At 42.0% G+C, this 25850-nt stretch overlaps 2 protein-coding genes across 2 annotated transcripts in view; both read right to left on the bottom strand.

The window, feature by feature from the left end:
• Nucleotides 1-25850, bottom strand: part of LOC118226837 (sialoadhesin-like) — a 140081-nt gene that overhangs the window by 36388 nt on the left and 77843 nt on the right. The window lies entirely within an intron of this gene.
• On the bottom strand, nt 18433-25269 carry LOC118226978 (sialic acid-binding Ig-like lectin 11). The gene is made up of 5 exons (XM_035417012.1): nt 24811-25269; nt 24420-24716; nt 22953-23040; nt 21644-21713; nt 18433-20077 (listed from the first exon to the last, which is right to left on the bottom strand). Exons 1-5 carry the CDS (start codon nt 25160-25162, stop codon nt 19460-19462), a joined length of 1425 nt encoding a protein of 474 aa, XP_035272903.1. The 5' UTR covers nt 25163-25269; the 3' UTR covers nt 18433-19459.

The following is a 25850-nucleotide window of genomic DNA, read 5'->3' as shown; positions in this document are numbered from 1 at the left end:
AGGTTGCATCTCTATTGCAATTCCCTTGTTCGTCACAATTTAACACGATGTCTGACCTTGATGCCATAGAGAGTGGGAAAATTAAGGTTTTTCGAAGGGAACCGTCAAACAGTGTATTCTTGTCTTTTTCTAAGGCTGAATTAAGTCAATTAGTAGTGTTTTGGGGTGGCACTGTAGCATCTGCACACAAAAAAGGTGATTTAAGAGACATGGCAATTCATTTGGCATCCGAACAGGACATTACATTGTCCTTAGCACCCATGCCAGCTGCACTGCCATCTCAAGAGCCAGAGAGTGAGTCTGAATTGGAACACGAGATGTCGTTTCGGGACCTGGTGCAATTAGAGACAGTCAAGCATGACTTTGAAATGCAGAGGTTAAGGCTTGAGGTTGGAAAAGTAAAATCCGAACAAGATTTAAAGGAGAAAATTGAGTTTGCAAAACTAAAATTTGAACAGGATAAGTTGGCTTGAGCGTGAGAAATTTAAAGAGCAAAGTACTAAGACAATCTTTGGTAGGTCGACCTGGGTTTGAGGCTTCTGTACTTAGTTCTTTAGATGGGAATTCTGGCTCCTCTGGTTTTGATGTCACCCGCAATCTTTGTCCAATCCCTAAATCTTCTGAAAAAGACCCAGACATGTTTTTTGTGCTGTTTGAGAGACTAGCTAAAGTTCTTAATTGGCCTGAGGATGAACAAGTCGTTATGTTACAGTCAGTGTTGGTTGGTAAAGCGCAACAAAATTCTCCTTCGACGTTTCAGAGACTCATGAACAGGGTGTTGGCGGGCCTAGAGGGTTGCGCTGCGTACATGGATGCCGTCGTTGTCTTTAGTGACACGTGGACACAGCAAGCGCCGACGTTGGGGCTGGAATGTAATTGGGCAGAGGGCCACTGTTGATGTCCCGGGACAGCGTGGAGCCAACATCTCAATGTGTGCTGCCATTTCCCACAATGCAGTTGAGGCTCGTGACCCTCTGCTGGGGGCATACAACTCTGTGCGCCTCATACATTTTCTGGATGGGCTGCACAACCGTCTCTTACAGCCAAATGCTCAGATGGTGTTCATCATTGTCTGGGACAATGTAAACTTCCATTGTGCATTGGCTGTGCGAGACTGGTTTAATAAATTCAAAATTCCTTCCACCTTAATCCCCCTTTCTGAACCCCATGGAGGAGTTTTTCTCGGCCTGGAGGTGGAAGGTATACGATAGGCGTCCACGTGAGCAGGCAATGCTCCTTCAGGCCATGGATGAGGCATGTGATGACATTACAGCCCAGCAGTGTCAGGGGTGGATAAGGCATTCTAAAAGATTTTACCAGCACTGTGTTGCCAACGAAGACATCAGATGCAACGTTGACGAAATTCTGTGGCCAAATGCAGCGGAGAGGCAAAATGTTGCTTAAGCACCAGAAAGCAGTTTTTTTTTGTTGTACTTTATGGTAAAGTTTGTTGTTACTGTAACTGTTATTGCTTTTACCGTTTTTGTTTTTACTGTACAATACAGTTGTGTTTACAGTACTGCATTACTGTATGATTTTTCTTTAATGATTAAACTTCATATAATCTAATCTAATATTTTGTTTGTCTTTCATAAAAACACAAGCGCTATAGGCTACTGCAGTCTATCGCAGGGGATGCTTGCTGTACATAATTTCAAGTACCTATGAGGGAAATGACCATTGCATACTCTTTTTTGCTAACACGTATTTTGTGTTTGACCGCATTATTTGATAATGGCCGTTGTATTTGAAAATGCACCAATAATTAAATTATTCAAAACTTCAATGATGAACATATACACTGTTCTGACACTATTGTGGCGATCTCGCCTCCGTTATTGTCGTGTTTGTGTTGTTATTAAACGTGCTTAGCCTGTTAATAGTCGCTTATGTAGCGCTAGCTAACTTCGTTGTATTTGTTTTCGTTGGAACCTTACGCTTGTGTACAGTAGTGTTGTTAATATTGCTATGAACACCGCTGTAAGTAATGCTAGTTTTGTGTTGTGTACTTGATGTTGCGATTGGCTCTCGCTAATGTCCGGTGATTGGTGCACCGAGGGCAGCGAATTAAGCCAATCAGGGCGTCCCAGAGCTATAAAATAGCTGTTCGCGTGATCGAACGGGACAGATCTGTGGAACTGTTAATAAGCGATGTCTGCAATAAAGCGAAGCTCCGCTGGGCCACTTCGGAAACGGGCAGCCCCGTCTCCGCCTCTGTTTTCCGCGCTGAACGCTACACTATGATAAACTTTAGCATGAAGTACAATCTAATTTGGTTCAGTTGTTTCTGTCGTGCATGCTATATATGATTTTGTGCCCAAGATTAGGACTATAGAATTTTGCGTTATGAGGAACACTTTCAAACTCGTTTTTGATCAGAAGGATTTTGTGTCTGGCAGCATTATTTGATGATGACTGTTGTATATTGAAAATGTAGCAATGATTTTCATTGTTTGAAATATCTAATGTTCTGGTGCTGTGATAAACTTTTGCATATACTATTCTCTGATTTGACACTGGTATTTTTATTTTGCATGCTGCATTACATTTTGAATCCAAAATGAACAGTACAGCATTCTGTGTTAAGAGTTTTGCACATTGAAACTGTTATGCTAAATGAGTCAAAGCAATCGTAAAAAAATGTAATTAAATATGGGAGCACAATAGCGGTCATCAAGTAAACTAAAAACATTTTTTTTTTTACTTTAAAGAAAGCTTCTAATATGAACATAAATAGTTTTAGTAGAGTTTATAATCAAATCAGAATTTGATTATTTTTGAACAGTAAATCCACACCTGTACATTTAAACAAATGTTCAATCTTTATTTAATATTTATTAAATATTTATTTAATCTTTATTTAACCAGCAGTACCCCATTCTGATTGATCTCTTTTACAAGGGGGACCTGACATAAAATACAGAGTTACCCATTAAGACAGTTGCCAATTAAGTTACAAACAACAAATGTGCAGTGAGACAATAGTATAATAGAAATTAAAGAGCAGAGTAGAGGCTAAAAACAGGAGCATACGTCAGTCCCTGAGTCATGAATTCCATGTTTGAAATCAGTAATTGATATTAGTCTTTCTCCTTTAAGCTTTTCAGCAGAATGTTTGAACCATAAGATGCAGAATGACTGAAAACCAGCTTTTCAAATTCAGGAGAGAGACAAGGGACTTTTTCAAAACGTATAACAACCCTAGAGCACAATGTAACATTCTTTGAAAATCCATGAGGATGCAATTTAGATTTGGTGTTCTCAAAAACAGACAGCAGCTGACTTTATGCGACAACCTATGGTATACAGTCATTAAAGCAAAGTGATGCAAGTGCAGTTTACAAAAATAGTCATTCTGTAATAAGAATGAAAAATGACAAAAACAAAATTCTATTTTCCAGGATAAATACTAAATAAACATATCTGCATGTCATAAAAATGCTCTTAAGACAGATAGATAGAAATTACCCTAAACATTCAGGGTTTTTTTTTTGTTTTGTTTTGTTTTTAAAACAAAAATAAATCAGCCCCTGAATCTGGTCTGTTTCCATCTTCAGGGTTCTGGTAATCATCGTTCTCTTCTTGTGTAGTCCCTGTGTGTTTCTGATGCTTGTTTTTTACCTAACATATACAGCACACACACGCACACACACACATGCAGGTTCATGGTTATTTAAAGGAACACCTCAGTGCATGAACCGGCATAGTCTCAGGGCAGTGCCTATGTTCATATGAAGAGGAAAAAGTGGAAAGACAAAACCTTTTTTATTACAAAATTAGCTCTTCATAAATTCGTAAAATTAAAAAAATATTTCCAATTATGTATGCATTCTTTGAATTTTAACAGTGAAGCCACATATCCTCCGACGAGAAGCCAATTTGTAATCGCCGCTCTTCATTGTCAATGAGAGACAATTCTTTGCCTCTGCAAGGCATGTTGGGATAGGTAGCGACAAGAGGTAAGAAAACAAAGTGTCCAGTGGGATGAGGAACATGGTGTGATAACCAATCAGGTTAAAGATCTGACTTGTATATTATCCCCCATTTAAAATTTTATAATGCCCGCATCGATTGTGATGCCAAGTGAACTTGTTGGAGGATCAGTGGATTCAGCCTTAGTCTGGACACTTCACTGTGATGACTTAAGACTTCAATTTTTTGAAAAGAACAAAAGGCTTCTGCATCAACATTAAGGGCAAGAAAAGAGCATTTTAGCCCTTCAGCTGAGTCTGTGAGGTTTTCTCCTCTGTTTGGACTGAGTGATTAAAGACAGATGCAGATCTCATCCTGTCTTTACTACACGCATCTCTGATACTGAGGGAATCTGCATACATTTCATTTTCATAAATATGAGTTTTCGTGAATATGAGCATAGTGGCGCCCCCTGGTGTGTATTTCTCTGTATCACACTTGCTCACCTGCAGCACGTCATATTCAGGGCTGATGTTGGAAAGCTGCAGACTGGCATATGTGTCCCTGTCCCTCCCTCCCTTTAAAGGAAAAGACACACAGATGGTGTGAATGTAAAATAGAGGTGAAATCAGGCTGAGCTGCAGACAGAGTGTTTCAGATGAGGAAGAAGAATAAAGGATGGTGATACTCACCTTCAGTCTTCTAGACAACCTGGAGACATGGAAATCAGAGTAAAGAGAGAATGTGTTATTGCCTCTGCTTATCCAGTATGTCTCTGCAAGCCACATGCATTTACTGGATGGGATAGTTTTAACTGTTAAAATATTTTACTGAAAGCATAATTGCCTCTCGGTATCTGGTCACAGACTATGGTAATGCTATATTTTATCAGCAGTAAGATCAAGATGACTGTACCTTTTAATTTTGTGGATACAGAATCCAACAGTCAGCACATACAGACAAATCAGTCCTACGATGATAATAAGTAATAGTGGATTGCAAGGGAATCCTGAAAAAAAAAAAACAGTCATGATGGTTGGACCTCATTCATGCCTAAAAGACTTATTTAAAAGACATCATCAGACATTACTTGTTTATAGATATCCAGCAGTTAAGAAGTTTTTTTTATAATAAGGGTAAGAACTGGATCTCCTAATTTTAAATTATTCATAACAATCTGAGTACTCTGCCCCTCCAATTCTATTTAATCAATTTCAGGTCTTGCAGATTCTGCATAAACAACTTCATACAAAACCAGAATAAAGGAAGTTCATTGTCTGTGTCAAATAATATGGAAACAAAGTCATAGACAAAATTGGAGGCCTACATAATTGTAAGCCATAGTGAAATAAACAACAAATCTCCACTGGATTAGTCTGGGTGTAGTAAAATGTTGGTAACACTTTAAATAACAGTTGACTAAGAATAGATGTTTATACACAATTTGCATACATGCCACATTTTATCATTAAATATGACAGATACTTCCCTCAACTCCTCTGTGGCATGGCTCGGTTTGTGGGAGAGGTTCAGGGCAATCGAAAGACCACACCCACTGGTTAAGTAGGCATGCGCACCTGGAGTGCATAATTAATTAGTCCAGGTATTTAAAGTGTGCTCCCTTCCCAGTGTGCAGCTGTGACCGGGGAACTCCTGAATCGAGAAAGAGCTGCACCGTCTGTAAGGAGCTGGAAAACTGCTGTTGGACTGTTTTGTTTAAATTCTCTTTTGTTATTTTAGTTTGTTGTGTTAATTTATTATGTTTTTTTTAATTAGGATCCCGTGAGGGTGAAAGGCGAAGTTGTTTTGTTTCATTTCTGTAGAATCACACACTCTCTCTCTACCCATTTAAAATAAAGACCGGTACATATCGGAATTCCCATATCTCCCTGTGCCCAACTCTTCTGTCCACCAAAGGGGGTGTGTCGCAATGCGTGACACACTCCCCTTGACACGAAGTGTATGAAAGTTAGCATTGCCTTGCTGCAATACTAGGAAAGGCATGAAGGCATGTGGTACAAGATGCAAATACGTATGCAAATGAACAAAAAATATATATTAAATGCTTGCACGGGACACCTGGGTTTAATTTAAAATGGGTCTGAACCTTCACATCTGCCTCGTCATGAGCATCACGGTACCACTCAAATTTAAATGTGCGGAGCCCAACACAAACAGGAGTCCTGTCCCAACACAGATTTAATAAAGTGATTGCGGGAGAGTTTTTTATTTATTTATTCAGGAACGTGGCTCCTAAGGCTGACCAGATGAGGCCACGCAGTCCCTCCCTGGTTTGACTGTTTTAAATTATATTTGTCAAAATGCGTGAATATAACTGTAAGAGATGGGAACACACGAGGAGAAAAATGTACCTACCAGTATTGTTTGAATGTGATCCTCCTATTAATGAAAAGGAAATGACATCACTGGTTGCTATGCCTACAAGCAAACATATTTAAAGGGCTTGCTCCCATTGTGATTCCTGTACAACATTCCCCTCCCACTGCGATTCCTGTACAACGTTCCCCTCCCACTGCGATTCCTGTACAACATTCCCCTCCCACTGCGATTCCTGTACAACATTCCCCTCCCACTGCAATTCCTGTACACATCTCCCCTCCCACTGTGATTCCTATACAACATTCCCCTCCCACTGTGATTCCTGTACAACATTCCCCTCCCACTGCGATTCCTGTACAACATTCCCCTCCCACTGCGATTCCTGTACACATCTCCCCTCCCACTGGGATTCCTGTACACATCTCCCCTCCCACTGTGATTCCAGTTTAACCTTAACCAGTGAAGAACTAAATACATTTGTAAAAATGATGGATCTTATATTTTCCCATTCCACTACCTCTCTTGTTGCCGTTAGTAAACATACACCATTCGTGATGAGAACATGCAAGGAGAGAAATGTACCTACCGCTGCCCGTTACAGGCTTTAAAGTCTGTGTTCCTATAAAAGAAAAGGAAATTACGTCACAGGTTACTATGCTAACAAACATACATATATAGAGGACTTTATGAGGGCTATTTTTTAAATGAGTGCTCCACTTCCCCAGGACACAGATAATGGACACTCATGTGCAGGAGGGCTTGCTTCACCAAAAGCATTGTTCCTTCTGTCATATAAAAATCTAAACAACATCCCCCTCCCACTGTGATTCCTGTACAACATTCCCATCCCACTGCAATTCCTGTACAAATCTCCCCTCCCACTGTGATTCCTGCACAACATTCCCCTCCTACTGTGATTCCTGCACAACATTCCCCTCCTACTGTGATTCCTGTACAACACTCCCCTCCCACTGTGATTTCTGTACAGCATTGAGTGCTCATAAATGAGTGCTCCGTTTCCCCAGGTCACAGATAATGGACACTCATGTGCAGGAGGGCTCACTTCACCAAAGGCATTGTTCCTTCTGTCACATAAAAATCTAAACAACATTCTCCTCCCACTGTGATTTCTGTACAACATTCCCCACCTACTGTGATTCCCGTACAGCATTCCTTTTCCACTGTGATTCCTGTGCAACATTCCCCTTCCACTGTGATTCCTGCACAACATTCCCCTTCCACTGTGATTCCTGTACAAATCTCCCCTCCCATTGTGATTCCAGTTTAACCTCAACCAGTGGAGAACTAAATAATCTTGTTTCCTTTGATAAACATACACCGTTCATGATGAGAACATACAAGAAGAGGAATGTACCTACCATTGCCCGTTGTATTGCACAAAGTCTGTGTTCCTATAAAAGAAAAGGAAATAACGTCACAGGTTACTATGCTAACAAACATACATATATAGAGGACTTTATGAGGGCTGTTTTTTAAATGAGTGCTCCGCTTCCCCAGGTCACAGATAATGGACACTCATGTGCAGGGCTCGTTTCAGCAAGAGCTTTGTCCTCCATGTCATATAAAATCTAAACAACACTCCCCTCTTGCTGCAATTCATGCACAACATTCCCCTCCCACTGCAATTCCTGTACAACATTCCGCTTCCACTGTGATTCCTGTATAAAATTCCTCTCCCACTGCAATTCCTGTACAAATCTCCCCTCCCACTGTGATTCCCGCTTAACCTTAACCGGTGGAGAACTAAATACATTTGTAAAAATGATGGATCTTACATTTTCCCATTCCACTACCTCTCTTGTTGCCTTTAGTAAACATACACCATTCGTGATGAGAACATGCAAGGAGAGAAATGTACCTACCTTTGACCGTTGCATTCTTTGTAGGTGTTGCTTCTATAAAAGGAAAATAAATGACATCACAGGTCGCTAAGCCAACAAACATACATATTTGGAGGCCTCTGGGAGGGCTATTTTTTAAACATGAGAGCCCCCCTCCCCCAGGTCACTGATAATGGACACTCATGAGCAGGAGGGCTTGCTTCACCAAAAGGATTGTTCCTTATGTCATATAAAAATCTAAACAACCTTGTCCTCCCGTTGTGATTCCTGCACAACATTCCCTTTCTACTGTGATTCCTGTGCATCATTCCACTCCCACTGTGATTCCTGTACAACATTCCCTCCCACTGTGATTCCTGTACAACATACCCTTCCTACTGTGATACCTGTATAAAATTCCTCTCCCACTGTGATTCCTGTACAACATTCCCTCCCACTGTGATACCTGTACAACATTCCCCTCCCACTGTGATCCCTGTACAACATTCCCCTCCCACTGTGATCCCTGTACAACATTCCAATCCCACTGCGATTCCTGTACAACACTCCCCTCTTGCTGCAATTCATGCACAACATTCCCATCCCACTGCAATTCCTGTACAACATTCCGCTTCCACTGTGATTCCTGTATAAAATTCCTCTCACACTGTGATCCCTGTACAACATTCCCCTCCCACTGTGATCCCTGTACAACATTCCAATCCCACTGCAATTCCTGTACAACACTCCCCTCTTGCTGCAATTCATGCACAACATTCCCATCCCACTGCAATTCCTGTACAACATTCCGCTTCCACTGTGATTCCTGTATAAAATTCCTCTCCCACTGTGATTCCTGTACAAATCTCCCCTCCCACTGTGATTCCAGTTTAACCTTAACCGGTGGAGAACTAAATACATTTGTAAAAATTATGGATCTTACATTTTCCCATTCCACTACCTCTCTTGTTGCCTTTAGTAAACATTCACCATTCGTAATGAGAACATGCAAGAAGAGAAATGTACCTACCTTTGACCGTTGCATTCTTTGTAGGTGTTGCTTCTATAAAAGGAAAATAAATGACATCACAGGTCGCTAAGCCAACAAACATACATATTTGGAGGCCTCTGGGAGGGCTATTTTTTAAACATGAGAGCCCCCCTCCCCCAGGTCACTGATAATGGACACTCATGAGCAGGAGGGCTTGCTTCACCAAAAGCATTGTTCCTTCTGTCATATAAAATCTAAACAACCTTGTCCTCCCGCTGTGATTCCTGCACAACATTCCCTCCCACTCTGATTCCTGTACAACATACCATTCCTACTGTGATACCTGTATAAAATTCCTCTCCCACTGTGATTCCTGTACAACATTCCCTCCCACTGTGATACCTGTACAACATTCCCCTCCCACTGTGATCCCTGTACAACATTCCCCTCCCACTGTGATCCCTGTACAACATTCCAATCTCACTGCGATTCCTGTACAACATTCCCCTCCCATTGTGATATCTGTACAACATTCCCCTCCCATTGTGATATCTGTACAACATTCCCCTCCCACTGTGATTCCTGTACAACATTCCCCTCCCACTGCGATTTCTGTACAACATTCCCCTCCTACTGTGATTCCTGTACAACATACTCGGAATGTTTCTGTTGTCATTAATACCACTTTTTAATAGCACTGTTTGTGCCAGACTGAAGATCAGCACTGCCCAGATGACTCCTGTCATTCTGTTGCGATGGCACAGTTGAGTCTGTAGTCGGTAGAAAGGCGTTGATGTCGCTCTGTTTTCTCTCTTTTTTTCCCCACCGGGGTCTTCTGTGTGCACTGAAGGAGCTGGGAAATGGAGGGAAGGAACAGCAATCCTGTCAGATAGGACGGGCGGCAGGGAGGCGTAGCAGTTACGCCCTCAGCGCACAGTGTCAGACTATCATGCACAGCTGTCAACAGTCACATGACTGTTCATTTTCCATCCATCCATCCATTATCTATACCCGCTCATCCTGAGCAGGGTCCATCCATTATCTACACCCGCTTATCCTGAGCAGGGTCCATCTATTATCTATACCTGCTTATCCTGAGCAGGGTCCATCCATTATCTATACCCGCTTATCCTGAGCAGGGTTGCAGGGGTGCTGGAGCCTATCCCAGCGTGCATTGGGTGAGAGCCAGGAATATACCCTGGACAGGCCACCAGTCTTTCGCAGGGCAACAGTTAATTTTTTAAACAGATCATTTTTTCTTCATTGTTAATTATGAGGAAGCCTAAGCAGACGTGACTGTTGCAACAAAAACTTGCCCTGACTAGACCAAGTAGTACTTTTTTTTTAGCGCCTTGCAACATTTGCAAGCAAAAATGTGTATAAAAAATAAAGAACAAGTGGCGTTTGGAGAACTGGATGTATTGGGTTGCAAAAACCTTACTTTTTAAACTGATGTTTGGTTTGGTTTGGTAACCTGTTTCCATACATTTTTCTTGGTGAAAAAAGTCAATTTGCCAAATGTAAATACCAACAGGTACAATTACTCTTTAGTCTATTTAGGCTAGAGGCAGTAGTCTTTTTTAATACACAAAATCACTAAATTGTGAATATTTTCCCATATCCACTTATTATTTCAAAATAATAATCATAATGATAATGTTTTTTGTATAGCGTTTTACATGATGTTCGAAGTGTTTTCCAACATAAAATTACATGAAAGAGAAATAAAATGAAAAAAATTAATTTAACTTGTAGATAACTGTCACATACTGTCCATTCTCTATAACCTTAAGTAACAATCACATATGAAATTTGCCTTTCCACATGTGAAATAAAATATTCACATGTGAAAGGAAAATGTCACATGAACAGGACATTTTCACATGTGCTTGGCTTTTCTGTTAAAGACTGATGTTTTGGGTGTATGACTTTTCCTTCAAGCACAAAAACAACACAAAATCGAATCAACAAAAGCCAGCATGAGACCTAGCGGTGGACTTACCACGTACTCACAGGCAGTGTACTTTGCAGGTTATGCTACAGCTCTTTAACTGCACACTCAGCATTAATATCAATACAGCGCTGTTAACTTCCCTATCGTACACATGGATGATAATATTTGAATTAGATGAAATATTACTCTCACAATGATGCGGTTTTGATTTTGATTTTTGCTCAATCTGGATAAGGCTGCAATACAGGTAACTACCATGATGATGATAGAAACGCTTCAGTAAAAGAGGGATACACAGTGCATTGAAAGCAAGTGCTTCTGCACAGGTTGGAAAAACCTATCTACTCAAGAGTCAGCGTCCCATTTGGGAATTGAACCCGTGACCTTGAGGTGCAAGCCCATTTCCAAAAGCGACACGCTAGGCTACGGGTTCCCTTTCGCTGGGGGAAGTGCAGAGAGAGGAAGTGACCCATACCTGTGGTGTTCCTTCCTGTCTGCACGAGGCTGGGAGGAGAGCGATGTCTTGAGCCGACGTCTCCGTGGGGAGCTCCAGATCTCCGGGGTCACTTCACTCCAGGGGTGCTTCTGCACAGGTTGCGGGTGGATCCAGATGTAATATAAACATTTAAATATCCCAGCGTGTTCCCACTTCTCCCCCAGGATTCCCTTTTTGGGGAGCACTTGTTTTCGGCTGGGTGTTTCAGTGACTAAGGCTGCTGAACATGCTGACATTTCCACCAGGAACAGCGGTTTAGGTGATGTTGTCAAAAGAACCTGAGGGTAACCAGGGGCAACCACGGTTGAAGGAGTATACCCCTCGACCGCGATGTCCTGCATTGGTCGGAGACGCGAGGCAAAAACAGACGAGCATGAGCTGACTACGAGCATCGATGTAGGACGTGAGCAGGCAGTTTATTTTGGCAGTTCCCTGTAACACATTTATGAGTATGACGCTGACTGCGTGTTTTTTTTTTAACGCAGTGTGGTCTCAAATGTGTGAACTGCAGTTTAGCACTGAATACATTCAGTGTGACAAATACACAATACTAGAGGAAACCAGGAAGGGGAAAAATACTTTTTCACAGCACTCGAGGTTTGTCGATCCTCAAGCCGGCTAGCTAGCAGACTTCCTTCACACAACATACACTGGTGCAAATATAAGGAGAGCTAGGCTTTTTCTACATTTTGCTTTTTTTTTTACCCAGAAAGCAAGCCATTTACAGGTATCTCTTATGTGGAGTGACTCACTAGCATAACATTTGTACGTGCAACGTATCCCTTTTCAGGTTCGAATACATCACTCAACAAGTCAGCGCCCCCCACCTGGGGTCTGAAGCTACCCATGACCTTGAGCGCCAGCAAGCCCGTTTTTTCCCAAAAGCGGCCACGCTACGGGTTCCCTTTCGCAGGGGGAAGTGCAGAGGGAGGAAGTGAGCCGTACCTGTGGTGTTCCTGTCTGCGCGGTGGCCCGCTGGGAGGTCTGATATCTCCAACTGACTGTCTCCGCAGTGAGCTCCAGATCTTTGGGTCACTTCAGCTCGTCACCCGCAGAAATGTAAACTGCGAGTGGAGATGTTCCCGCCCACCCTGCAGGCGTCACCGCCCTGCCCCAAAACCCCCACCCCACCCCCACCCCCCCCTTCCCTCCCCCTCTATCAGCTTCGCGATTTTAAATAGATTAAATTCAAGTACAGTATAAGTAGAAACATTGTGCTGGCCTTAAAACAGAAGTTGAGTAGATCTAAGGAAGTAAGTAAACCACCCACCCCACCCCCTTGATATTTCTAGTGTGGCTTTTAAGAGGCTTTTACTCTTAAAGCACACACAGACACACAAACACACACATTAACACACACACACACACACACACACACACACACGCACACACATTAACACACACACATCCACACACGCACACTCACACATTAACACACACACACACACACATATAAACACACATGCACACACATTTACACACACACATACATACACACACACAAACACACACATACACACACATTAACACGCAAACAGTGACTAGTACACATGCATCTATACACAGATATACACAACCACATGCACATGGGCACACACAAATGCACAAGTACACAAACAAACATGGGACATGAATACACACATACAGGTTAATGGAAATACATGCATGGACACACGCGTGCATACACACACACACACACACACACACATGCATCTTACAAACAAACACACTAAAACGAAATTGCATTTACACCCCTTCATCTCCAACTTAGTTTGGACAATTTATTTTTAAACGATAAACGGTTGACTATAACTTTTTTTATAAAACTTTTTTTTTGTTTGAGGAAACACTTTTATTGCATGAAGTGTAACCTAATAAAGGGGTGAAGATTTACATGAACTTCACTCATGAACCTCTCTTTTATACTTAATTCCACAAACTGTGCAGTTCATTAGTATTTGGACAGTCATATCATTTTTGTTGTTTTGGCCCAGTACTCTGCACATTAATAATAATAATAATAATAATACATTTATTTTATATAGCGCTTTTCACAGACTCAAAGACGTTTTACAACACAGGGAATACAAGCATAATTATCATAATTATAAATAAATAAATACAAAGGTACAATAAAAACACATATAATACAAAAAATGCAGTGGGACCAGTGGTGCAGTGGTGGTAGGAGGGGGTGTGATGGACAGAGGGGGAAGACAGACATCAAGGGAAGGCTAGGAAAAAGAGGTGGGTTTTAAGGCGTGATTTGAAGGAGGTGAGTGAGTCTGAGGTATGGATGTCAGGGGGGAGGGCATTCCAGAGTTTGGGGGTGAAAACTGACAAGGTGCGGTCGCCAAAAGAACGAAGCTGAGAGGGGAAGGTGGTGAGGAGGCCGGCAGTGGATGAACGTAACTATCTGGGTGGCAGGTAGGGGAGCAGGAGGTCAGAGAGGTATATGGGTGAGAGGCCATTTAGGGATTTATAGACTAGGAGGAGGAGTTTGAATGTGATGCGTGATGTGATTGGGAGCCAGGGTAAATCTTTCAAGACGGGGGTGATGTGAGACCGGGAGGATGTGTGGGAGATTATTCTTGCAGCCGAGTTCTGAACCAGTTGCTGTTTGCGTAGGAGGCGGGAGGGAAGACCAGTGAGGAGTGCATTACAGTAGTCCAATCTGCTAGATATGAATGCATGGATGAGTTTTTCTGAATCGGGATGGGTGAGGGAGGGTTTAAGTCGGGAGATATTGCGTAGATAGAAAAATGAAACCTTGACAGTGTTATTGATGTGATTTTCAAATGAGAGGGATGGATCGAGTATGACACCAAAGTTGCGGACCAGGGGAGAGGTGGAGACTGGGGTACCGTCATTGGTGAGAGAGAAGTTTAGTTTTGTGAGTTGGGGTTTTGGTCCAATGAGAATGATTTCAGTTTTTCACAGATGAGTTTGAAAAAATTGTGTTGCATCCAGGATTTGACGTGTGTTATTTTTCAATGATGGCAGTGGGTGGCTGATTAGTGGATGTAGAGCTGATATAGATTTGGGTGTCATCTGCATAGAAATGGAAATTGAGACCAAAGCTGTTGTGGTTAACTGTATCAAAAGCGGCAGAGAGATCCAGGAGGATGAGAATGCTATATGCACCAGAGTCAGAGAATATGAGGAGGTCATTTACAACTTTGGTGAGGACTGTTTCTGTGCTGTGATGGGGTTGGAAGCCAGACTGAAGGGGCTCAAAGAGGTTATTGTCGGAACGGAGTTGGGAAGCAATAACTTTTTACAGGAGTTTGGACATGAATGGGAGGTTGGAGATGGGATGGTAGTTGGAGAGGGTGTTTGGGTCCAGGCCAGGTTTTTTAAGGATTGGGGTGACGGCAGCAGTTTTGAAGATGGGGGGGTCAGGGACAGGTTAATGAGGTTGGTTATGTAAGGGCAGAGAGTAGGGAGGCAGGCTTTAATCAGGGCAGTGGGGGTGGGATCTAGGGAGCAGGTGGTGGATCTGGCAGGGAAAATGAGTTTGGTGAGTGAGGCACAGTCAGTCTGGGTGAAGGTAAAACCCCGGGGGGGGGGGGAGGGGCAGAAGTTGTGGCAGCAGTAGTAGGGAGGGGTTCATCTAAAGGGGGTGTGGATGAGATGAGAGTGTGGTGTATATTGGTGATTTTGGTGTGGAAGAACTCTAGGAAGGTGTTGCAGAGTGATGTGGAGCCAGATGTAAATTATTTTCATGGGGTTTGAGAAGTTTGTTAACAGTCGAGAAGAGGGTGCGGGGGTTTCCGTTGGAGTTTTGGATTATGTTGGAATAATGAGAGGATCAGGCAGCGATGAGAGCATCTCTGTATGTCTGTATGTGGAGTTGGTGGGCTTGGGCATGGACAGTGAGACCAGTTTTATTGTGGAGGCGTTCTAGGCGACGGCTGGTCTGCTTCATGGCACGAAGCTCAGGGGTAAACCAAGGGGATGGAGTGGCAAAGGTGACCAGCTTAGTTTTGAGGGGGCAAAAGACTTGAGGGTACTGGATAGTGTGGTGGACAGCTGAATTGCAAACTCTTCAGGGGAGTGTACAGTGCGGTCAAGTGGTAGGGCAGATGTGATTGAAGCAGCAAAGTGGGCAGGATTTATGGAGTTGGTGGTCCGGAAGGAGATGGTTCACGGCTGTTTGGGCTGAGAGGCAGGGGTGGACAAGAGAAAATTAATCAGTCTGTGGTTAGACAAAGTGAACTGAAAGCTGATGAGGTTTGAGATGTTGAGACTGGTAGCAGACAAGGTCAAGAGTATGGCCCTTGGAATGTGTGGGGAAGTGTACGTGTTGAGTGAGGTTGAAACAGCCCAAGACTACATTGAGGTCGGAGGCAGGGGTACAATGAGTGGAGTCGACATGTATGTTGAAGTCATCCAGTAGCAGTAGACGGGAAGACAGGGAACAGGCAGATGAGAGTAGTTTCAGTTAATTCAGCCTGGAAAATTTAATTTGGTTTAGGGGGGCGATAGATGAGAACAATAATGACACTGTGTAATTTAAATGCAATGTATTCAAAAGATGTAACCGAAACTGGGAGGGAAACTTCAGATGGTGTGAATTTTACATTAAAGATGATTGCAAGGCGCCACCCCTACCAGAGGGGCGGGGTTTGCAAAAGTAGCTAAAACCTGGGGGCGTGGTTTGGTTTAATGAGAAAAAGACGCCTGGCTGCTGCCAGGTCTCACACAAAAAAAGAAAGTCCAGTTTATTGTCAATAATAAGTTCATGGAGCAGTGGGAATTTGTTGTTAATGGAGTGAATGTTCAGCAGAGCAAAGTTGGCATGGCAAATTGACTGTTTGGCTACTGGAGGGGCTGTGGGGAATGAACGCAAAGCAGAATAATCCGCGAGGTGGGTTGCTGATTCCTCGTATCGTTGCAGAGCGATCGATAGTCCATATGGATGGAATAGACAGTGCTGATGTTGTAGTGGCAGCGTGGATGTTACAACGACGCCCCCGGTGTAGGTATCGGGTGTGAAGAATGCCATGCTTTTTGCACCAGAGGAAGACGAGTGAGGTAACAGTGTAGTGAGAATTGAGAGTGAGCAGTTGTGATGGGCTGTATTGTAACATTGTCATTGAAACCTGGGGGTGATAAATCCGGTCGTGGTTGCGGGTGTTCAGTAGCTGCCACAGGCAAGGCAGCAAGCACCTGCCTTGCCTGTGGCTTGTAGTTTTGACTGAATGTTTCTGACCCAACCCACCCCCACCCCACCCCCATCCTTGTGTGAAAATGTAGACATTGTAGTCCTGCGTTTTGAGTTACACCATATTCATGGTACAGTGTGTGCATTTTCTGTTACAGAGAGTCCTGAACTTTTATGCAGCTGCACAGCCTCGTGGGTTCATTTTCATTGATGAAGCTGGATTTAGTCTAGCCAAAACCAGGCGTCGTTGTGTGCCGCCATTAGTCTGCAAGGAGTTCTCCATCACCATGCCACCCTAGGTCCCTACAATACTGCACACATAATCACATTTCTGGATACACTACATAATGCAGTTGTACAGGACAAACCAGATCAGCCCAGGTGTGTTGTCATCTGGGATAATGTTAGTTTCTTTGTGTTTTTTTGTTTTTTGTAAAAACCTGCAATGGCAAAAAAATAAGCTGTATATATGTTTTTCTGAAGCCTTTCTATTTTTGTGTTCATTGACATTTGAGTAGATGTACTGTACTGGAACAATCTTTCACAGAAGCCTGTATGAGAACATTAAAAAGGTATACAAAGTACTAAAGACAGCAGTGTTTTGTATAAAGTACATCAGTGTGTTGTTGCTGCTTTGAAGAATTAATTCAAATGGTGCATGTGTGTATCATTTTGTTGCAAAAATGTCATTTTGAAAAAGGATTGTTAGATTTTGATTGCAGAGTTTCATTTTGACATAGAAGTGAGATGTTTATCTCCAAGTGTTGTGTCTTATTTGGCTTGTGTGTAGATTTTTGACACAATGAACCAAATTCCGCAACAAATGTGCAAGCAATCGCAAAAAACTGTAATCAAATGAAGGACTTACAGATTCTGGATACACAACCTAATTTGTTAGGACGCAGTAAAAAGTTGGTAACACTTTGAAGAGCTGTCTTGAAAGGTAATAACAGTTGTTACACCAGGTTTATAACAATGCTACATAGGCTTTACAGTGTAGTTATGACATCAGTCATAAAAAAATTTGTGTTCCGTTTTGTTTGTCTCTGCTGAACGTGTAAGGGTCTGATTGATTTCCCTCTGGTTCGTCATCAGATTGTCCGTCTGTCTCCGGTTACTCGCTTTTAAGAAGGCGTGGTTTGCCATTTTACCGGGCAGACTCTTTGAATTTGCTTTGTATTTTTGGATTGTGGTCATTTAGTTTATGATGCCTGTTTGACCTCATTTTAATTTCTTGCCTAGCCCTACTACTTTGTTTGCCCAGTGGATTCTAGAAGATGCTTGACCCCATTTTCTCCAATCCTACCCTAACTCTCGTTTAGTCCCTTTATTCGCTGTATAGGGTGTGATCCCAGCTGGATAAGGATTCCTTCCCCTGGGATACCATTTTTGTAATTTTGCTTTGTTGTTGTCCTTTGTTATTTTTGAAGGTTAATCTGGGTGGAATTTCACATTTCCATGGGGGCGAGATAAATAATATGTATGCTAAATAATAATAATAATAATAATAATAACAATAATAATAACAACAACAATAATAATAATAATAATAATAATAATAATAATAATAATATCCAATGTGTCCGGTGCTCACTTTGAACTGGTGCTCTAATAATGCTCTTTCAGGCTCAGTTTTTTTAATTTTTTTTATTTGAAGCAAGTGATCTCCAGGTTGGTCTTCATTCTTTTAACAACATGCAAGGGAAACAGGATGCAAGGCAAACTGTAGACTACTTAGGCATATCTCCATTTTATTAAATGCTGAAATGAGTTGGCTTATCAAAAAAAAGAAAAACGAACAAACAACTTAAATACTTTATTCAGCAAACAAGATAGTGACCACACAGTTAGAGAAATGTATGAATTAACTTGATGTAGCACTTCCCCCCCCAGGCTAGCTCCCTTCTCTTTTCTGTGGCTGAGGGAGAACTATAATCTTCATCTAAAATAGTAAAAAGTGTAAAAGGTACACAATCCTCAAAATGATCAAGAGAATGAGGGGTCTGGATCCGTTTGATTTACATGAAGTTGTGTTTTGCGCAAAGTCAAAAATTTTAATGCTAATTTGTAGGGGGGTCTCCACAACATTGGAAGGGTGTAGCATAACAACATCAAAATCAGTAGTTGGCAAGCCTGTGAAATGGCACTGAGGCTGGTTTTTGAAATGGCGGATATGCCAATGTTCAATGTTCATCTCTGTTTACTATTGGAGTGCTGACCAATGCGAGCACACCCTGAGCGTGGCATTGTTGCTGCACGTTCCGGCGATGACCTGAAGAAAGACATTAAGAAACAGACACAAGTATCGGCTGCTCCATGCTGGGAGAGTGATTCCCCCTGCCCCAACAGGAACAACTCATCTCCCACTGTGAGGATTCAAGCTGTACCTCCTCCTGCTGGTCACCAGAGGGTGACATAACCATCACTCTGATTATGAGATTGCGTGTTCACCTGTTAGCAATTCGAGAGTTAATAAATCACAACACTTATTCTGCCTTAGTTGCTTTGCTTCTCACTCTGTCTTGAGCCCATTAGCCTGCTGCTCTGTGCTGGCTTCTGATTGGGTGCTCTCTGAGCGTTATTCACAGCCTGGAGTATTTCGTATTTCCTGGAGTAGCTCACTTAGTTTTCTGTACACTAATCTCCTGATTAAAATATCTGCTATTTTTTTTGCAACTCCATCCAAGTCTGTAAAGCAATATCTTGGCATTATGAGAGTGCAGCGTGGTGTGATGAGTTGGCCTATCTCCATGGTGACTTATTTGGGCTTCCTGACCTCAGCGTACTCACTCTCCTCCGTTCCCTTTCCGTTACCCTCCGTCAGGGAGCTCATGACTTCCACGTAAATGTCCTCCTGGCCTCCTGCTGAGTTCTCCTCCTGGCGCTGCTCCTCCTGCTCCTCCTCTGCAGCAGGGTTCCCGGGCAGCTGCTGCAGTCCCTGCCGTGCCCTCTTAGTGGGCCTGGAGCGGCAGATGTTCCCGTAGGTGGCCTCCTCCGTGGGCTCAGGGTTGACGGAGGCCTGTGGGCTCAGATTTGGCCGAGACTCCTCCTCCTTCTTGCCCCCCGCCTCGGCCCACTCCCTCTCTGTGCCCAGCTCAGCTTGGCCCTCCTTCTCCACCTCCTCCTGCACCTCCTCACCTTCTTCCTCTCCTCCTTCTCTCTCATCCCTGGATTTGTGTCGGATCACGGCGTAGTCGGACGTCCGTTTGGAAATGCCCCGGACGATGCCCGTTCCGTGTTCCCCACCTGTGCCGTGAAGTTTGGAGAAATCCACGGTGGCATAGTGCAGGGCGGCCTCGTCCCCCTTTTCCACCACACCCGCCTCCGACAGCATGGTCTTGTTGGCGTAGATCGATTCCTCATCTTGAGCGGCCTTCTGATCAAGAGGTCAAAAGAAAAAGAAAGGTGCGAATTTGTGAAACGTCAACATTGGGACACAGCTATTTGAAGAAAATGACAGGGCAGCTTCAAAAACTGTGTTGAGAAACAGCCAGAGAAGAAGGAAGAGATGTCATCTTTAAGATTCTTCACTCACAAAGTTAAGAAAAATAATGTCTCCCAATGCCTATGAAAACAAAACTAAAAGAAAACTGTCCTGCTTCACAGTGTTAATTCATTCTTGCATTCATAATGAATGTAAAAAACAAAACCTTGTTGTGATACATTTCATTTTCATCTAATGGTAAAGCTATGAGCATGTGGAGTATCAACATTTTAAATATCATTCACTCTGACTAATTCTGCCATTTTTACAGGTCAACAAATATCTTTTCTGTTAATTAAAGAAATTAGTTAAAGCTCTTTGAAATATTAATTAATTCATCCATGTATGAAATCATTTTTTTGTGTTCCTTTTATTATTATTATTCCTATTTATACATACACATTTTTTTGAATTGTATAAAATTATTCTGAAATAATTATGGTGTTAAAGTGTTACCTTGCTTGTGATACTTATAAAGGTATCAGTTACAGTTATTATCTAATATATCATTGCATAATTAATCATTAAATAATAGGCGAAACATGACTGTGCTAGGATACAGAGACAACATTTAGTTATTTCTCTTTTTCTCTGCTCTTACTTAACACTTCTGATATTCGGTCAAAAACCCCCTTCTTCCTTCTCTCCCTCGTGCATTTCCTCTTGCTCTTTCACCCAGTGCAGCAGCCTGGCTCGTGTGGAGTACAGTAACATTATCAAACCGCAATCTCTGTCAGAGCTCTTAAGAACTACACTTGTCCTCTTTCTTGAAAAAGTTTGAGGCACAAAGACAGCTGCAGTGACTGTGCCACCAGTTTCCCATCCTGACTGGATTATCAGAAGAATACACTCAGATGAAAGTTTGAAAATGAACATACGCAAACCCCAGCAAAAATGTATACATCTTTGAAATGTCATCCTCCCTCAGCTGACAGGTATATGTAAGGGAAGAGTAATAACAAGTTTAACCAAAAAATTTAAGTTTATATAATAAGCATTACAAAACAAATAACAATACATATATTACAATTTTACTCGTGATATTTTATCAAATTATTTTTGGTATGTCTTATTAGAATTAAAACACTTGGTAGCTCCCCAATAGAAATTTGTCAGGCATACATTTCCCTGGCGAATACCATGGCAAGCACTTAAAATGCTTCTTATACATAAGAATCAGTTAAAGATAAAACCTGTCTGTGGTTTATAGATGATCAGCTCTAGCTGTTTGTGTACTTTTAGATACATACCATTAGGTGCGGCTGTCTTGTTTAGTTAATTCTTTCAGACGTGGAAAGAAAGATCTCTGGTGAATGTCTCTAAAAAGTAAGTGTATGGTGTGTGTATGTGTGTGCATGAATGTGTACATGTGTGTATATGTGTGTGTGTGTAGGTGTTTGTGTGTGTGTGTGTGTGTGTGTGAGAGAGAGAGAGTGTGTGTGTTTGTCTCAGACTCACCCCATCTGTCAGTATGAGCCCTTCGCTGTCCTTCATTCTACTTCCAGAGCGCTGGCTGTGTCTCTTCTTCCTGGGAATAGCACACAGATTCAGCTGATGCACACCCGACTTTCATTATAATCACTGCAGAGATCAGTGTAACATTTAGTCCTGTTTTTCTATTTTCCATACGTTGGAAATTGCATTTCACCATCATGTGGGGGCAGCACTTTTGCAAAGTAGCACAAACCAACAAATCAAAACCAAACAGGAATGGTCTGTAGCGTCCCTCCCTCAGCTGATGGTTAGGTTTAGGGTTCGGGTTACCAAAGTAGCCAGAAAGCATCCACCAATCTCTATTTGTTTTGTTCTTTTGGTTGTTACTAACACACTCTGTGATTGGGTTAGGGTTGGAGCTCATCTGTTTGCTTTTAGGAGAAACACAGTCATCTTATCCCTCTAAACTTATTTCAGTTACAGATTGTATTACCAACACATCATTCACAAACACACCCTCCACCCCGCCCTCTCAAATCATAAGTACGTTCCCTTTTGCAGTTTTCTTCCCAATATATGACCTTCAATCTTATTGAATCAAATATCCTTGATAGATTCCACCCCAAGGTTAAAGGGGAACTTTCCACGAACATCAAATTTTAATGCTATGCTGGAGTTCAAATGTTAACGTTTTATTGATGTTCGTATTTTTTATTAACATGACTGATCAGTAATGACTCAATAGTTCATAATTGCTGATTTGCTTTGTTGTGTGTGTGTGTGTTTGGGGGGGGGGGGGGGGGGGGGGGAGAGGGGGAGGCTCCCTCTCTTTCCAGCACTAAATCTAACCCTGTTAACCTTATTTAGGAGAACAGTGAACATAAAACAAATTATGATTGGCTATGTTGAACCTGAAACACCATGTGATGTGATATGAACGTTAGAAATGCTCAGAGGGACTACCCCTCTGTGGGACTTCTGAACACACTCCTTGCTGTGTGAACTGCCTCCCCTTCTGCACAATACAGAATATCGATTGTTTACATGGATTTGTCCACTGATAAAATGATTTGGCTTGAAAAGTGCGAGTTAAAATATTTTGATTCTTCAGGTCGTGGATTTCCATTCTCCTGAAAATACCTCTCAATTTCTGAGCCAAGCTGCCACATTCACTCTTTGTGTCATAGCAACATGTGGAGTTTTAGAGGCGTGTTCTGGATGTGGGACAGGGACACATCTACATGAGCCCTCAGTTTAAAAATGATGACCACAGAATTACAGTGAAATTTCCCTTTACACTGACACTGACTTTATAGGCCCCAGTTTCTCTTACTTCAGAATGTGCTGCATTATGAGGCATATCATCATCATGGCACCAGCACCGGCAGCTGCAGCAATCAGCAGTGAGATAATGCCAAAATCTGCATGAAGGACATGTCAGTTACATACCGAAAAACAGACTTCAAAAAATATATGTATATGTTCACCCAATTACAGTGAAGACACAGCCTGCAAAATGTAGCCTATAGCATTCTTTCCATTCTCTCTAAGATAATACATGCATTATTACTTTAGTAAATATCCACTAATAAATGAATGAACTTATGAATTACAGAAATAATTATTCAACCATGTATGCATTTGAAGAATGGTATTGTGTGGAACATAAAAAACGTATTCTAAAACCTGCCATTCAAAAGCTTAATGTATTCCAAAAACAAAATGGAACAAAATACATTTTGCGTGGGATATCAAATGAACCCCTGCCTACCAATACAACGACCTAAAAATAATGTCACTTGCAGGAGGAAAAGAAGAAAACATATTCGCACAGTTACAACAGTACTTTTACAAACCCTTAAATAAAACCGTCAAAATCTGCACCTCTGTATATTAGTGTGTGATGTATAAATATGTTAAAGGAGTAACATGGTGGTTGAACGTGACGCTTCCCAGTTGTCTTTAGGCAACAACAAAACAAATGTGCATAATTTTATTATTCAGTCATTTCATTGTACTTTAAAACGTATTTTTCTAAGCATAAATTTCCCACTATAAAAGTTCATCCGAACCGTCTGGGCGTGGTAATGAGAACTGTCAGTTAGCTATGATTGACAGACCGTACCCCGTTACCATAGCTACCCCCATGATACCTGCTCTTTTTGGGAGACTTTTCACAAGCTAGCTAGCTTAGTAGTATATGAAGTATCGATAGATAGCTAAGGTAAGGACTTTGACTTATATCCAATTATAATTTTTGCTATCTAGCTAGCCAAGTTAAGATAAAAGCACAACTATAAGGTCCTCATAAAAGCAAACTAGCTAGCTAACGTTATCGATAACATTGCCTTGTGAAAGCAAACTACCTAGCTAGCTAACGTTAGCTAGCTAGCTAAATTAATATAACCAGAAATAATCTAATAGTCCTTAAAAGGCACTCTAATTTAAGTGAACCTAACGTTAGTCAAATATTTGCATTGTCTTGCCTGTAAGCCAGCAGCGCAAAATATGGGTCTTGAGTTATCCATGGGTTTATGGGGCATGGAAAGGGGAGTGGTTCCTGTGTTCGTGACGCACCAAGTTGACAACTTTCTCAACCGGTTGAAAATAGGACGATAAATTTAAAACGCATATTTCTCCAAAAATACAGAACGAACATATTTAATACTTTACTCATTGTGTTTCTTCAATGTCTCTTGTGCAAATAGCATATAAAACCGAGAAAGTGTGAAAATCACCATGGTACTGACATGAGGTATAAATATGTTAAAGTAAAAAAGAGAAATGTGCTTCCATTTACCTGAGTGTTGCTGTGGAGACGGGAGGTGGAGCTGGAGGCTGGAGGAGCCAAGAGTGTTGGTGCTGATGCAGATGAGAGTGGGCATGTCTCCCTGTGATTGGCGCATGGTGAGGGAGCTCCTCAGGCCTGTGTTCCCCAGCTGCTCCTCCCTGATGACTCTGTCAGTAGAGTTAGTGACCCGCAGTCCAGACACACGCCACTCCATGCTGGGAGAGGGATTCCCACGGCTCTCACAGGAGCAGCTGATCTCTGCTGCAGTTCTGCTGCAGCTCCCAGAGCCAGAGATCTGAGGCATGTCTGAACACAGGATCCACAGTTACTAATATGACAGCTGCACACATATAACTATAATATGATTTATACAATTATATAATAGATGCACTGAACATACATATCACATTCAGCCGTACAGTTGTTGAGTTCTCCTTGCCATGTTCATTCTGTGCTTCACAGTAGTACTGTTCACTGCCACTGGACTCAGTCACATTGAAGGTGAGATTCTGTCCAGTTCCTACAGTGTTCATCTCTGTCCCATTCACTTTATACCAGATGTAGTTCTGCACTGCTGGGTTGGCATTACTGCTGCAGGTCAGAGTCACAGAGCTGTCCTCTATCACTGATCCAGAGGGACTGACTGACACTGACGTGTTCTTAGGAGCATCTAGAAGATGAAAATATGGCATGTGACGAGTAATATAGCATTTGATGCAATGTAATGGTAGAATACTTTTAAAGATAAGCATGACATCCAGTAAATGTACTATTTTTGATTTTTAATCATATCATTGCATTAATTGTCCTTATTTAATTATTTTGTTAATTCGGCATACTGACCATGCAGTGTAAAGCTAAAAAAAAAGAAACGTATTATTATTATTATTATTATTATTATTATTATTATTATTATTATTATGAATAATAAGTCTAAGAGTAATACATTCAAATCCAGCTCTCTTACATCGAACTTTGAGAATCATACTGGCCTTAGATGTCCTCTGAGTGTCTCGTTTTTGCAGTGTGTAAAGTGCCCTGCAGATGATCTTCTGCCAGTGGTGGAGGTGGGAAGCAGTGAAGGTCAGAACAGAAGACACAAATTTGGTTTGATCCTCATTCTCTTGCAGGCGATCCACACTGTCATTCAGCCTGGGGGTCCATGTCAGATTTGGGGGGAGTTTGGGACAGGGGGCTGCAGCAGAGCAGCTCAAGCTCACAGAGGTCCCCTCCATCACCTCCACCCTCTCTGGGGTGAACTTGGGTTTGGGTGGAGAGCCTGGGAGACATGGAGACATGAGGACGGGTTACTGTCTGTCTCAGGATTGGGAACTCATGCAGAATTCAGCACAAACTAATATCAACATCAACAGTGTCTGACCAGCATACTCACTAATTCAACCTTAAAAAGGGACTAAGAACATTCGACTCCACCATGAC

Source organism: Anguilla anguilla, chromosome 1 (assembly GCF_013347855.1).
Source record: "Anguilla anguilla isolate fAngAng1 chromosome 1, fAngAng1.pri, whole genome shotgun sequence".
In the NCBI taxonomy this organism is placed as follows: Eukaryota; Metazoa; Chordata; class Actinopteri; order Anguilliformes; family Anguillidae; genus Anguilla; species Anguilla anguilla.
Note: the sequence above shows the minus strand (reverse complement) of the source record. Positions and strands in the feature narration are given on the sequence as shown.

Coding starts and splice junctions, on each gene's coding strand:
- LOC118226978 (XM_035417012.1), bottom strand. CDS start 25,162: ATGCTTATCTTTAAAAGTATTCTACCATTACATTGCATCAAATGCTAT. Junction 24,717..24,810: donor TGTACGGCTGAATGTGATAT/GTATGTTCAGTG, acceptor TCCTGTGTTCAG/ACATGCCTCAGATCTCTGGC. Junction 21,714..22,952: donor ATAATGCAGCACATTCTGAA/GTAAGAGAAACT, acceptor TGCTATTCCCAG/GAAGAAGAGACACAGCCAGC.